Raw genomic sequence first — 15,801 nt, 5'->3', positions numbered from 1 at the left:
CATGAGGATAGAGAAAGGAATAAGTCAAAAATATCTGATTGGACATAGAGAATGGACTTGAGGGCAAGGGGAGGGGGGAAGGGTAAGCTGGGATGAAATGAGAGTGTAGCAATGACATATATACACTACCAAATGTAAAATAGATAGCTAGTGGGAAGCAGCTGCATCGCTCAGGGAGATCAGCCTGGTGCTTTGTGACCACTTAGAGGGGTGGGATAGGGAGGATGGGAGGGAGGGAGATGCAAGAGGGATGGGATATGGAGATATATATATACATATAGCTGATTCACTTTTTTGTGAAACTAACACAACATTGTAAAGCAATTATACTCTAATAAAGATGTTTAAAAAAAAGAATATCTGATTGTTAATTAACATAATAAATCCTCACAAATTTTTATAGTTCATTTGTCCATTTAACAAATATTTATTGAGTACTTATTAGGTGAAAGATAGTGTGATTTTGCTGAGGCTATAAAAGTGATGACATATATCCTGTCATGTCGGGCTGATCAAATGGTGGTATAGGCACGTAGAAGAGCTTATTGGTTCATATTTCTTTCTGTGGATTAAACTGTAAAGTTGTAATCATCTGTGTATTATGCCCTTGCTTATGGATGATTAATTTCAACATAGGAGGCTGTGCATGTTCTTTTGCTAAAGAAAATTGGTAATAGTAAATCTTCCTAATATGGAGCTTGTTGACTACATAGTATTTGAAAAACTGCTGCTAAGGATAGTGAATAGGATATATGTATCACTCCCTAAAACTTAGCATGTTATACATTTTTTAAAGTCCCTCAAGCAAGTATAAAAATTATTGTGTTCCCAGTAACACTTTGAGTAGGATAAGTATATCTGTGTCTAAGTCCAGTATAGAGATTCAGAATGCAGCTCCATTTAGTGACACACTGAGGGAATGCAACTTTATCATCTGTATATTTCTGTTATATTGGTTTCAGTCACCCCCTTTTTTTGGCTTAACTTGTCCATTTTAAAGTACCTTATCAGTCTCAATTTAATATGCCATTCTTATATAACCTTATTAGTGTTCACTGAGTTTTAATGTTTTCCATGTGCTCTCAACTATATGTATTATAAATTATTTTTGGTATAACCTTTTGCTTTAATAATGTCAGCACATAAGCTTAAATTAACTTGATCTCCTGGTGTCAGTAAAAACTGAAGTCACTGTCATTTATTATGATCTTTATCACATTAAAATAAAAATTAATCTTTATAATAAAAGTGCATGAAAAACAATAGTCATGAATTTGTTTTTTTGTTTGTTTTTGTTTGTTTTTTAATTTATTTATTTATGTATTTATTTTTGGCTGCGTTGGGTCTTCGTTGCTGCACGCGGGCTTTCTCTAGTTGTGGTGAGCAGGGGCTACTCTTCATTTCAGTGTGTGGACTTCTTATTGCGGTAGCTTCTCTTGTTGTGAAGCACGGGCTCTAGGCACGCGGGCTTCAGTAGTTGTGGCTCATGGGCTTAGTCGCTCCACGGCATGTGGGATCTCCTTGGACCAAGGATCAAACCCGTGTCCCCTGCATTGGCAGGCGGATTCTTAACCACTGTGCCACCAGGAGAGTCCATGAATTTGTTTTTAATCTAAGGTAATGTTTTAGCTTCATGATACATGCACTTGCATTCCTAAAAAGTTTTCCTGCGGTCTTCTTAACCTAATTCTAAAACTATAAGAATTTGTTTTCCTGTATGTTTTTATAGCTTGTCTTCATTTTCAACTAAAAATTTTAGTTGAGTGGATTATATTATGTAATAGATCAATTAGCTATTGCTGCATATCAAAACATCCCAAAATTTAAGAGACTAAAATAGCAGTTATTTTGTTTGCTTATAATTCTGTGGATCAGCAACTTGGGTTGGGCTCAGCAGGAATGGTCTTCCCCTGTAGTCACCTATGTACCATGCTCATCTGGTTGCTGAGGTGGCTTGGATGATCTAGCTTGCCTAACACATGTCTAGTGGTCGTTGCCATCTATGGGTTGGGCCAGTGTCTCCAAAATGTTATTCTGGGCTTCATCACATGACATCTGGGTTCCAAAAGCGTAAGGAAGAGAGAATCCCCAATGTGCAAGTGTTTTTCAGATTTCTGGTTCTGGCACAACAGCTAATGTTCCGTTGCCCAATGCAAGGCATGTGGTCAGTCCTAGCCTAAGTGGAGGGGAGGACTATACAAGCAAGAGGATACAGGGAGGGAGATGAGATCTTTTGGGGCCATCAATGTAGTATTTTGCCATATGTGATATTTGGTTCACTGTTGAAACTTTCTATTTATTTTCAGTATTTTTCACATCTTTTGATCTGAACTCCTTATGAATTGGCTATTCAGTGCCATTTGTTTCATGACTACTTTTACTGAAAAATATTAGATTTCTATCATGGATCACTTTCTTAGATTCATTAAATAACAACAAATCTCTCTATATATATGTGTATGTATATGTGTACATATCAGACATGTACATAATATATGTATATAGTTTTTAATATGTGTATATAGTTTTAAGTATGCTAATATGTTATTCCTTTTAAAGAATCAATTAGTATAATAGTTTCATCAATTTAATTATTACATAAAAGCTTACTTAGTTATATATTCTCTTAATTTTCAACAGAGGAGGCTAAGATTCTTATTTTGTAAACAAGGAAATAAGGTCATGTTTATATAACAGATTGAAAAGACACTCTTAATTATAATAAGTAAAGTCTAGTTTGTGTTAACCACCAGTTATATGTTTTGGTAACTGACTGATTAAATTGCCCCAAATTTAGAATCTTGCAGTTCTTGGTAAGGCATGTTGATTGACTTGCTCTTTTAGTAATATGTTTTGGGGGACCACATTTTCTTATTGGCCTTTCCCTAAATCACTGGCATGGTATCATTTTATTTGATTGCAACATTGAATTTTATTTTTCTCACTATTCCTAATCCAATCTGTTTATTACCCATTAAAATTTGCTAGTTAATAAATTATCAAGTTAATTGTGATAAAAACTATTTGACTTTCCCCCTTCTCAGTTGACTCAAATAATGATGGTAATAATGGAACAGAGTAATTTTTAAATTTGGTAGTGCATTGTACAAATACACTCCTATGATTGTTTTTTTTTTTTTAAGTGTACAAGACTCATTCTAGGGACAGTATTAAAGTCTTCATGTCAGATCAGTAAGTAAACAGTTTAAGTTCCTCCTTAAAATGTTAAATATCAAATAGGATAAAGATTAAAACATAAAGTTGCTTAAAATTTCCCAGCAATGTAAGTTGGTTTTATAGTTGACTGGGGAAAAAAATCTTACTATGGCAGCTTATATTGAAAAAGTGAGCCTAAGGAAAAGTTCTAGATTTTTTTCTGAACAGTAAAGAATTTATTCTTCATTTCTTTAAATATTTGAGAAACAGCTGCAGTATGGTATTGCTGTGCTAGGAACAGAAAATATTGTATGATATATCCAAAATGTCTGCCCTTAAGGAGATAAGTTCAAACTTTGTAAACACATTATTTAAATAATTTTGTTAGTATTAAAATCAAAGATGGATCATGTAATTGTATTAAGCCAATAACTACTGTTTTTTGAAGAATAATGGGAAATTGCAAAATAGCAGAACAGATCAGGAAGTTGGATATTTCTGATTTTTTTAAATCAAACTGTCATTATTTTGACTTATTTATTTTGAAATTATTTTTGAATGTTCAGAATATTTGAGCTATATTCATGTTTTAGTTTAAGGCACATTTCAAATGAAATATTTGGGTTTTGTTTGTTTGTTTGTTTTAATATTTATTTATTTGGTTGCTCTGAGTCTTAGTTGTGGCAGGCAGGCTCCTTAGTTGCAGCTCACCAGCTCCTTAGTTGTGGCACTGAAACTCTTAGTTGCAACACGCATGTGGGAGCTAGTTCCCTGATCAGGGATCAAACCTTTGTCCCTTGCATTAGAAGGCAGATTCTTAACCACTGGACCACAGGGGAAGTACCAGAAATAGTTGTTTTTATGATATTTATTGAATTGTTCATTTTGTATCTGGCATGCTATTATTGTACCTTATTTTCTTGATGTCATTAAAATTTGCCCTATAACTTCTAATTGATAGAGTATCACTTAGTTTTTTATAATAATTAGCTAACATTTATTGAGCACTTACCTGTGTCAGGCCCCATGTTAAGCATCTACCATGCTTTGTCTTATTTGATCCTCAGGTGAACACTAAGGTAGATGTGCTTTACCACTTAGAAACTGAGGCTCTGAGAGACTGAATGGTTTACCGAAGGCCACATTCTAGTGAGTGACAGAGCTCAAATTAAATCCAGGCAGTTTAACTCCAGAGCTTGTGCCTGTGTATTAATCAGAGTCACAATCTTATTTTTCATAATTCCTAAAGCCACAAATCTCTGAAAACAAAAAATTTTTAAATAGCTTAATTTAGGTATAATTGACATATAATAAACTGCACATATTTAAAGTAATAAGCCATTTGATAAGTTTTGACACATATATACACTCATGAAACTGTCACCAAACTGTCAATCAAGATAATGAACCTACCCATCACCCCAAAATGTTTCCTTGTGGTAGTCTCTCCCCTCTTCTGTTACTGGCCTCTACCCTCACAATCCAGGCAACCATTGATTTGCTTTCTGTTACAATAGCTTAGTTTGCATTTTCTATTGGCATATAAATTGTATGTGGAACGATAAAATATGTCTTTTTTGTCTGGCTTTTGCTCATCTTAAGGATTTTGAGATTCATTGGTGTTGCATGTTGTATGTTGTATGCATGTTCTTATTTACTACTGAATAATATTCTAAGTATATAACACAATTTTTTCATCCATTTATCTGGTGAAGGACATTTGGGTTATTTCCAGTTTGGGTCTGTTGCAAAGCTGCTGTGAACATTTGTGTACAGGTCTTGTGTAGACATATACTTTCCTTCTTTTGGGTAAATACCTAGGAATGGGATAGGTGGATCATATGGTAGGTGTAACTTTTTAAGAAACCGCTAGTGACTATAGGTAATAACACTGTGTTATGTATTTGAACTTTGCTAAGAGAGTAGATCTTAAATGTCCTCGTCACAGGAAGAAAAAAATTCTTACTATACCTGTGGCTATGGATGTTAACTTGACTTATTGTGGTGATCATTACGTAATACATACATATGTTGAATTATGTTGTACGACTGAAACTAAAGTTGTAGGACAATTATATCTCAAGTAAAAGAAACTGCCAAAAATTATACCTCAGAAATAATCAGTGTGTTTACAAGATGCTACCACCATATTAGGTAATATATAAATACTTATTAGGTACCTTTGTAAAATGTGGAAAATTCTGCATTCTGAAACCTATATGGCCCTAAAGTTTTCATAAAGGTACTGTGGACTTACTGCCTTGTGAAGTAATAAGGTACTATAAGATTTTTTTTGATTTAGTAGTCATTTCTTTGCTTTGTTAAATTTACATAAACCCTTTGGAAAGATGACATGCTATCATATAAAACACTCAACAAAAAATATAGATGATGAACATTAAGTAATTATCTAAATGAACATTAACTCTAGGAAATAGTGAGACCATGAGTTGCATGTATTTATTTGAAGTGTTTTCATCTTGAAAATTCTCTGTAATGAAATTATGTTAATGGGAATAGCAAATGTTCTGTATGCTGTATCTTGCCTAATGACTACTGTCAGTTTGAGGGTTCAGCAGTGATTATCATCATTGTGTATTATTGAAAGGGCTATTCCATTAAAATTTTAAATAGTATATTTTGAGAGATACAATAGGTAGTCTGAAAAAAATGAGCATTATATGGTTTCATAACATACTATCTTTATTTATTTGTTTTTACTAAAAATAAGTTCTACAAAAAGGACAAGGTATTTTCCATTCTTAACCTTGTTATCTGAGCTTATATAGAAAACGTTAGAAATTGTTGGAATGATTATAAAGTTTAATACATGCATGTAAATTATTATTATGTGTCAGTGAAGGACTTTTATATCATCAGGACTTAGAAGGAGATAGTTTTGAGCATATTCCAGTATCATCGTCTAAGCCTAAGTACAGAGGATCTTAGCCCTTCCAAAGGCTTACAAGTTAGTGAGGAAGGTAGACTCTCTTACAAGGCAAGCCTGATAGAGATACAAAAGTGTTGGGGTATCAATTTGAGTGAAGGTGACATTTTAACTAAATCTTGAACAGAAGAAGAACATGAGGAGGAGGAGCATTTTGCGTAGAGGGAGTAGTCAGCACAGGTACCGAGATGGATTCGTGTGGTTAATAACTTCTGAGAAATACGGTAGTACCTAGGGGTGATGTGTTAGACTCACTTTGTGGCTTTAAAGGTTATATTTGTCATATGTCTGAAGTAACACAGTGGATAACATAGCCAGATTTGAAACACATACTAATGTCAAAACTCATCTTCTTTCTATCAGGTTATGCTGTCTATTTACTGTAAAGACTTATATTTGACATTAAAGTTGAATTAGCATAATTGAATATTAACTACAATGAATTGATAAAACTGATAGTTGTATCTTTTTTGCTTTTCCTAAATTGTATATGTCATTATTAACCCTCTAATACAGTTAATAAAGTTTACCAGATATTTTTCTGATTTCCTTTTTGGATATATTTTCTCCTGCAGGATTACGTTTTGCCATCTGCCTTTCCAGAGTAAGTGGCTCTATGTGGGCACTGAACGAGGTAATATACATATTGTCAATGTGGAGTCGTTCACACTCTCAGGCTACGTCATTATGTGGAATAAAGCCATTGAACTGTGAGTTTGAACAAATATTCCATATCTGAAACTATCAGTACCATATATGATAATATTATATAATAGCTAATTAGTAAGTATAGAATTAAATTTTTAATATTAAATACAGATTTATCAACCTTTTGCAAGTATTGCCCCATTGGCAGTTTGAAACTTTAAATGCTTTACATATATCTACATAGATACATATACGTATTATATATAAATGTGTTCACACATATATAAGCTATAGCACAAGTTTAATAAAACCATTATTCTTATTAGGTGAAAAACATTCCAGATTTTTTTCTGTTCATTTATCATCTAATTATTTTTCTTTCAAATGCTTGGTCATGCCCCACTAAATTGATTTCATGACCCACTAACAAGTTGCCACCAATGTTTAGAAAACACTGATCTAAACCACTACTTGCTGTGTTTTAGTAATTACCAAATATAATGTAAATGTTTATAGTATAACATTGCACAATTAATTTGACAGTTAATTTTCCTTAGTTTTGTTATGTTAATGATTGCTTTTATTTAACAGTAATGACAACAAAAACTGGGTTGTGCTATAGGGCCCTAAGGATCTTTAGTGCTAACTTTTCACTGTTGTAGAATCTTATCTCTTTCTCTAATTTTTTTCTTATATTATTTAGACAGAAAAATCAGAATTTAAGGATATTGGCAAGGTTCATTTTCAACATTTCTTCTTGTTTATAAACAAATAGTTCCATATTGTTGCATTCCACAGAATTTGACATAAGGATAAATTTGTGGCATATCTCCTAAGTAATGTGTTGTTGCAGCTGTAATGGTGTATTAAGTTTGGTTTTCCTTCCTTTATCAGGAACATTGTTATTTCTCAGTCCCTTGGCACAAGGTTTTCTAGGTCTGTTCTTTGAGTTGATCACAACATATAGCGGGGAGGGCTGGTGCAGGTGTCTGTGTGGTTTCACAAGTGGCTCTCAATGAAGTGGACTGGCCTCTCAACTCTTAGAGTTTATGAATGGGTTATTTCTGCTTATTTCTACTCTATAGGCATCAGTTCAGCTACATTCTTATCTGTATGACTTCTTTTTTCTCTGAGCAAATATTGGTGGCATTATTTTGTTGATTTTTTAAAAGCCATAATAGAATTTTTCTTTTTTTTTAAATTTATTTTTTATTTTTTTATTTCTTGCTTTATAACAAATTTAATCAGTTATACATATACATATGTTCCCATATCCCCTCCCTTTTGCATCTCCCTCCCACCCTCCCTATCCCACCCCTCCAGGCGGTTAGAATTTTTCTTATTTTTGGTATGAACTGTGGAACTAGATGAGATGTCCCAACTGGAGGCTAGAATTGAGTAAAATAAAGATAGCAATATTTTAGATGCTGCTTTATTTTAAAATATTAACTTTGAGAATTCTACCATGAGAATAAATTTTCTGTGCTAAAATACAAAATTGAAGATTCTTTCCTATACAGAAAGTGTACATAATTTTAAATTTGCTGACTTATATCAATGTGAGAGCCACTATTTTTCCTGATTCCTATTTTGATCCATATTGAGAACTATACATCTGTTACTGATCACTTGCTGAAATGTTTTCAGCCTTTGTAAATATATCTTTATTTTCCATTCATTATTCTTATTGTAATGAATATGTAATAGTATTGCAATTTTTAATTGAGAAAAAACATCTTAACTTTTTTTCTTTTAGGTCATCTAAATCTCACCCAGGACCTGTCGTCCATATAAGTGATAATCCAATGGATGAAGGAAAGGTAGATTTTTTAGAATATATATATTTATTACTTAAATGCATGAATTTTGTATTTTTTAAATATGCAAACTATTCCAGAACTACACTTACTCTGCAAAGTTGAGATTGATAACAAAGGTGGTATATCATAAATACTTAATTGCTTATTTATGCATTATGAAGAACAAGTGAAAATTAAAATATTTACATTTTAAAGAAGAAAGCTCTAAAACAAGTAAAATTTAATAAATACAGTTAAAGGTTGTTAACTTGTTTTTGGCTTATTTAGAATAATTCCCCTTATTTTCTGATAATCCTGACAAAAACCATTTTCTTTTGGTCTTGAATTCTTTTTTACACTAGTTAAACAATTTTTATAGTGCTTATCACATAACATCTTATGTTAGAGTTGTCTCTGTATCTCTCTCCCCTAAATTTTTCTCCATAAATAGCTCAGACCAGTAGAGATTTTTTTTTAATAATACTTAATTTTTTTATACTTGAAACCAGTTTCATGCAGTCATTACCTAGCTGTTGTTAATTTAGGTTCATTAGTACTCTGAAAAATAATAAAATTTTCTTTTCCATTAATCTCTACTTCTTAATTCAAACCAATCTCTCAGTAGTTCTATTTAATGATATTTTTTCTACTTATAAAATTTCATGAAAATTTGTCTGTATCAATACTAGAAAGTTAATCAGTATCAGAAATCAGTGAAATGAAATTTCTGGATTTTGTGAAGTTTATTCAGGTTTTTCCTTTTTTCAGTTAGTGAGAGTGGTAGAGCCTATATGTTGTGTTAACACTGTTCTGTTAACCCTGGGAAAACAAAAGGATAGCGGTACTGTTTAGAGCTAGCTTATATCATACAATTGTATGGTTTGAGAGAAACTACATGAAGCAAGTTACAGTAACCTGTACCTTCACTTTACTTACTTATTTTTGGTATAAGATAATTGTCTAAAAGCCAATCTTTGGGTGGGAGACCTGGTGGAAGAATTGAAAACTTCCCTTTCTTCTACGTTGAATCAGTCAGTAAATCATTTCAGTCCTTCCATTGCAGTGTCTTTTCTATTCAATCTCCTTATGACCACTGCAGTTCAAGGCATTCCAACCCATTCTTGAGTCATTTCCAGATCAATCTTCCTAGAGTGCCATTTTAATCTTATTGCTCTCCTGTTCAAAGGCTTTCAGTGGTTCTGCAGTATCTAACAAACAAAACAATGTTTCCTTAAAACATAGCCCTAGGTTTCATTATCTTTGGGAACATCTTTACCTGAATGCTATGCTGAAGCAAATAGTTATTGTTGTCCAAATGTGAGCTGCTCTTTACTACCTCCATGCCTTATTTATATAAGTCCCTCTGTTTGGAGTTCTTTCCCACTGTTCTTTCTCTGCTGAATTCCTACTCACATCTTGAGGCTCAGATTAAATACATATCTTTCATGACACCTTTCCTGATAATCCTAACATAAAATGTTTTCTCTCACTTCCAAATTTATTAGCACCTTAGTTGTGCAATTTTCTATTTATAAGTACCACATCCTTCAGTTAGTTCTTCTATTTTTTAATATTTAGGAGATTGTAGGGATTAAAGTTTAACTTATTGGCACAGATTTCTAACATTCTTAGGAAGATACAGCTGGCTAGAGGGGTTAAAGTTTACTTTAACCCTCTTATGTTATTAAGATCTGGATGGGTAAAAAAAATTTTTTTAAAGTTACTTAGCTACTAAGTGGCAGATCTAAGGCTAGAGCTTAAGTTGTCTGTGTCCTGAGCAATCCAGTATTGTTTATACTGTATATCAATTCTTTAATTTTATATTTTTCCATCTCTTTCCTTATTCCTGAAGTTCCTCTCTTACTTCCCCCATCAGAAAATGCCATATACATGTCCAAGATATTTAGAAGGGCTAGAAAAAGGTAAAGGAAACAAATACCAGTTTTGTTTTTTTTTTTCCAGAAAGAGTATGTATTTCAGATTGCCGAAGAAAGAAGAGTTTATGTTAGGAAAATTAAGTGTACTTCCTACCAAGATGGGAAAATCTATTTCGTTAGTTTCAATGACTCATTCTTCCAAATGTCCCCGTAGTCTGAAATCCACTAAGTTGCTATTTAGTTAAAGTTACTGGGTCTGCCCCCAAATTTGTTCATATCTCCAGATTACATGAAGAGTTATTGGCTAGCTACCAATCATTCATGTATTTATTAAACAAATATTTATTGAATAGCTACTATGCATTAGGCAGTATATTAGATATTAGAGACATATAGATGAAAATGCATTTACTAGTGTAAGATAAGAAGCATCTCCGTCTGTCCAGAGGAATTGAGTAGGCTTACCCAAGGAAGCAACACTAAATTCTTAAAAGTGAATAAAAAGTGAATAAAAGTGCATTAAAAAGGGAGAAGGTTTCAAGCAGGGGGAATACTGAGATTTGGAAAATGCCAGTGCAGGAGGTGGTAAACAGTAGACAGTTTGTGAGGCAAGAACATGCATTTCATTCCGGAACTTATTCATTCACAAAAAATGTATTCATTCACAAAAAAAGTACCTACAATATATCAGGCTCTCTGTCTTATGTTAGAGGTATAGTAGTAAACAAGATAAAATCAGTTCTTGCTTAAATAGAACAGTGTTACAGTTTGCAAGAGAATTCAGATGAGGAAAAAGACATTATTTTATTGTCTAGTGATCCTTCAGGTTAAAAAATGTACAGGTTGCTGTTGGAGCACATAGGAAGGGCATTGACTTACATTTGGTAGGTCAAGGAAGACTTTCAGGAAGAAGTGATAGCTAAAATGACATGAAGGATTAGTAGGATTAGTCAAGCAAAAAGGATGACATTCGAATGCAGTGGCCCAGTTAGGGTGACAGAATGGGCAAAGGCATAAAGGTAAGAGAGAGCATGACCTGAAATATATAATGGAATGTATTGGGTAAGAGGGATGTGGAAAAGGATGAAGCTGAGGAGGTGAGCAGAGGCCAGACCATGATGTATCTTGTAGGTCAGATTATTCAGTTTGGACTTGATCTAAAAATAATGGTAAGGCATTAAAAAGTTTTAAACAAAAAGCTTACATTACATGATCAGATTTGCATTTTAGAACTATCACCCTAGCTACAATATGGAATGGGTTAAAAAAAGGGCCCAGACTGGAGAGTCAGAGAGATCAGAGACTAGAGAAGAGATTTTTGTATCTTGAACCAAGAGAGAGGTATTGGAGGTGGAGGAAAGTAAATTAGAGAGATATTAGAGTGTACTTTTTAAATTACTTGATGATTTTACCTGGTAGGGGAGAGACTAGAGTTAAGGATGACTCCAAGGTTTTTGCCTGAGCGACTTAATGAATATTAAAATAAAAAAGAATGCTGAGAGACACTACAATAGGGAATACCAGAAAAGGAGGGTAGGGAAGAAAATAATGAATTCACTTTTGGACACATTTATTTTGAGGTTCTTATGGAATAAATATGTGAACATGTGACCACTGGAATTATAAGTCTGAATCTCATGAGAGAGGTCTAGGCTAGATATAATTTGGAACTAATCAATATATAGATGAGTAAATGAGATTGCCTGATAATGTGTTAAATTAGAAAAGTCTGTAAACTTTAAAGCACATGAAAATGTTAATTTTTATTAGTAACATATTAATTAATGAAAATATACCCTCTGGACTTCAAAATGGTACTGTTTTCATTTTCAATAATCAGTTGTATGATATATGTTGAATCCCTAATGATCAAAGGCATATAAATATGCAATACAGTATTCCCATGTCATCCATGTGATTAGTAATTAGCAATGCAGATGTTTAATTATATTATAATTTCATAGCTGAAGCATATGAATGATAATAATTATCTTTATCATCAGCAAATAAATGTTTCATATGATTTATGTCATTCCTAGGTAATGTGGCATTTTCTTTTATTACAGCTTTTGATTGGCTTTGAATCTGGAACAGTAGTGTTATGGGACCTCAAATCAAAGAAAGCAGACTACAGATACACCTACGATGAGGTAATAACATTATTTTTGCTAATCAAAAGCTGTTGTCATTTCTCTAGCTCAGAACGGCTTCTCTAAGAACTTAATTAGTGATTTTTAGTCAACCTTTTTAATTGCAATAACGTACATTTTTTGCATATATATGAAATAATATATTAAAATAGGTCAAAAGATAGAAAAAAAAAATCTCTGCAACTCCTGTCATTTGGCCATCCAGTTCCCTTACCTCACATCCCAATGTTAGTTTCTCATGTATTCTTCCAGAGATATTTTCTGCATTTACAAACAAATTAATAAATGTATGCTATTTTTAAATTTTATACAAGTGATAGTATGCTGTAAATATTTATAGTTTGCTTGCTTTAGGATCCAAATAAAGACTGTGATTGATTGATTTTGTCTTTTTTTGCCCTCAGATTTCCTATAAATTGGATGGTTTACTGAGGCATGATCATATTTAGTTTCATTTTTTTCATTTTTAGCAAGACCATTTCATAGATGATGCTGATGTTCTTCTACCAGGTTGAATATTAGTGTCTGTTTGTGATTTTAGCAGCCAGTGACGTTCAAGGCCTAGATCTATTAGTGCATAGTTGTTGCAAAATAGGGAAGTTCTAATTTTATAATTCCTTCTCTATCTATTATCTGGGACACTTCAGTAAAGAGAAACTTCTTGTCTACTCTTTTGGTTATATAGTAGGACAGTTCAGATAGAAAGGCAGGATAAATGCTTGATTCTTTCTTTTTATTTCAGTATTTACTCTAAAGGGGCTGTTCTCTAGTAATCTTAATGATGGGTAATTTGTTCTTGTTTTCTGTTTCACTGTGTACTCAAAGATTTAAACATATTTCATATGCTTCAATACACTGAAGTTATTATCCTTATTGATTTTCAAATTGTCCCATCTTTGGTCAGTGAATCTCTTCCAATTGTTTCCCGAGTCCTCTGATGATAATACTCTTAGATAGCTTCCTTGCCATCTGTTATAACAAAGTATACCTATTAATCTTGTATATTTCTGTCCCAAATTTAGAATATCTTTTTCCATGAAACTGGCCTCTTTCAGTGTGAAATGGTATCTAGTGACCATAATTTGGGTACCAGGAGTGTTCACAATTTCCAATTCAGTGAATAGATCTAGGAAATGTGTAAGTGGTTTTGTTTGTTTGTTTTTGAGAAATATGTCATGTGTTCATATTGATGCTTTCAGTTGCTCAAGCAGACTACCTTGAGCAACTGTAGCAATACTTGGAATACTTTGTAAATGTCTGCATATTATCTTTGTAAGCTTGACTAAAAGAATTTCCTTTGCTTTCATAACTGTATACTTTTTGTACTTAAAGCTTTTTAGTTAGTAAGTATTCTGTGATTCACCAATCAAGATCTTGAAATTATTTTAAAAGAATATTTTTAATAAACGGTTCTTGTCATTTCTCTGGAAGCTTTGGCCTATAGAGCTGTTTCCTATGTCAAAATGAAAGCACATTTTAAAAACTGACTTTTTTTTTGTTTTGCTTTTGTCATTTAAATAGTTATCTTGGCTTTAGCCACTATGGAGTCACAGGGAATTTACCATGTCACCTTAAATACACTGGAACAATACATGAGAGAACAGTTTTTAGAAATTAGCAGGTAGTGTAGAACAGGGATTCCTTAGAGAGGGGAAACAAGGTGAACCCTTCAATTGCCTTAGCTTATGACCTGGAGAGATCTTCCAGGTCTCAGCCCACGAAGGGGGAAGGAGAGAACCTACGTTAATAAGCCCAACAGTCTCCCTGAGTTGAGGAGGCAGAGTTGGGAAATTGGGGAAGATATCCATAGCTTATAGGACAAGGTAACAGAGAGTAGAGAACTGCCTAGAGATAGTTTTAAAAGTTCGCAAGGAGCCCTTCACCCTGCGTCTTCAGCTGAATACTGATTACCGCATGGGTGTGAGGCTTGGAAAAGATCCACTGGAAAGGAGTAGGTAGAACAATTCTCATAGCACACAGAGGACTGAGAGTAGTTCACATTCCCAGCAGAATGGAGAAAGCTTGCTGTAGACAGGGCATCAGGAAGAGTGCTCAGAAAAGTACTGCCTCAGCAGTGGGGCCAAACTAGCCCTGCATTACAGGCTGGCTCAGCTAGCCCAACAGAGCTTAAAAGCAAGCCTTAAAAAGTCTAAGCTGTTTCCAAGCAGTATTTTTAACTGCATCCCAGAAAAAAGGCTCAAAAATCTTTAAAAGAGTATAACAACCCATCATAAATTTCACAATGATTAGCATCCAGATAAAAATCTATGAGGCATGCAAAGAAGCAGGAAATATAATGCAAAAGGAGAATAAAATGCAGTCAATAGAAACAGACACAGAAATGAGACTGATGGTATAATTAGTAGACAAGGATACTAAAACAAATATTAAACAGACTCCATATGCTCTAAAAGGTAAATGAAAGCATGAAAATGTTGAGGAAAGACATGCAAGACTTCAAAAACACAAGTGTAAATTTCTAGAGATGAAAAATGTCTAAGATGAAAAATTTTCTCTGGATGGGTTTACCAGAAGATTTGATATTGCAGAAGAAAAGCTTGATTAACTTGAAGACACATAGCAGTAGAAATTACTCAATATGAAAGATGAGCAAAGAATGAGCAGAACATCAGTGAACTGTGGTACAACTTCAAGAAGACTAATATATGTGTAGTAGGAGTCTCAGAAGGGAGCATGTGGACAGAAAACATATTTGAAGAACTTATGACCCAAAGTTTCCCAAATTTGATGAAGACTTTAAACCCTATGAACTTCTAGAATATACAGAAATCTTAGAAGTTCAACGAACTCAAAGCAGAAGAAACATGAAGAAAATTACACAAAAGCACGTCATATTTCAGTTGCTTAAAAGTAGAACCTGGGCTTCCCTGGTAGCACAGTGGTTGAGAGTCCACCTGCCAATGCAGGGGACATGGGTTCGTGCCCCGGTCCGGGAGGATCCCACATGCCGCGGAGCGGCTGGGCCAGTGAGCCATGACGACTGAGCTTGCACGTCCGGAGCCTGTGCTCCGCAATGGGAGAGGCCACAACAGTGAGAGGCCCACGTACCACAGGAAAAAAAAAAAAAATGTGGAACCTAGTGATAGAGAAAATCTTAAAAGCAACCAGAGGATGGGGAGGGGGAGGACAATTAAATACATTAAATACCGAAGAGCAGAGATTAAAATGACAGCAAATGGTTTCCTTAGGAACAACACAAACCA

The 15,801-nt window shown here is 33.7% G+C and overlaps 1 protein-coding gene across 6 annotated transcripts in view; it reads left to right on the top strand.

The window, feature by feature from the left end:
* Positions 1 to 15,801, top strand: part of STXBP5 (syntaxin binding protein 5) — a 163,679-nt gene that overhangs the window by 41,653 nt on the left and 106,225 nt on the right. For all 6 annotated transcript variants that reach the window (XM_060114516.1, XM_060114511.1, XM_060114510.1 and 3 more), the window contains exons 5-7: positions 6,679 to 6,813; positions 8,508 to 8,571; positions 12,494 to 12,577. In XM_060114516.1, coding sequence (XP_059970499.1) covers positions 6,679 to 6,813; positions 8,508 to 8,571; positions 12,494 to 12,577 — 283 coding nt within the window. The remainder of the gene's footprint in view (positions 1 to 6,678; positions 6,814 to 8,507; positions 8,572 to 12,493; positions 12,578 to 15,801) is intronic.

The sequence above is a fragment of the Mesoplodon densirostris genome, chromosome 12 (genome assembly GCF_025265405.1).
Source record: "Mesoplodon densirostris isolate mMesDen1 chromosome 12, mMesDen1 primary haplotype, whole genome shotgun sequence".
NCBI classification, from domain to species: domain Eukaryota; kingdom Metazoa; phylum Chordata; class Mammalia; order Artiodactyla; family Ziphiidae; genus Mesoplodon; species Mesoplodon densirostris.
The sequence above is the reverse complement of the archived record's forward strand: the minus strand, read 5'-3'. Positions and strand labels throughout refer to the sequence as shown.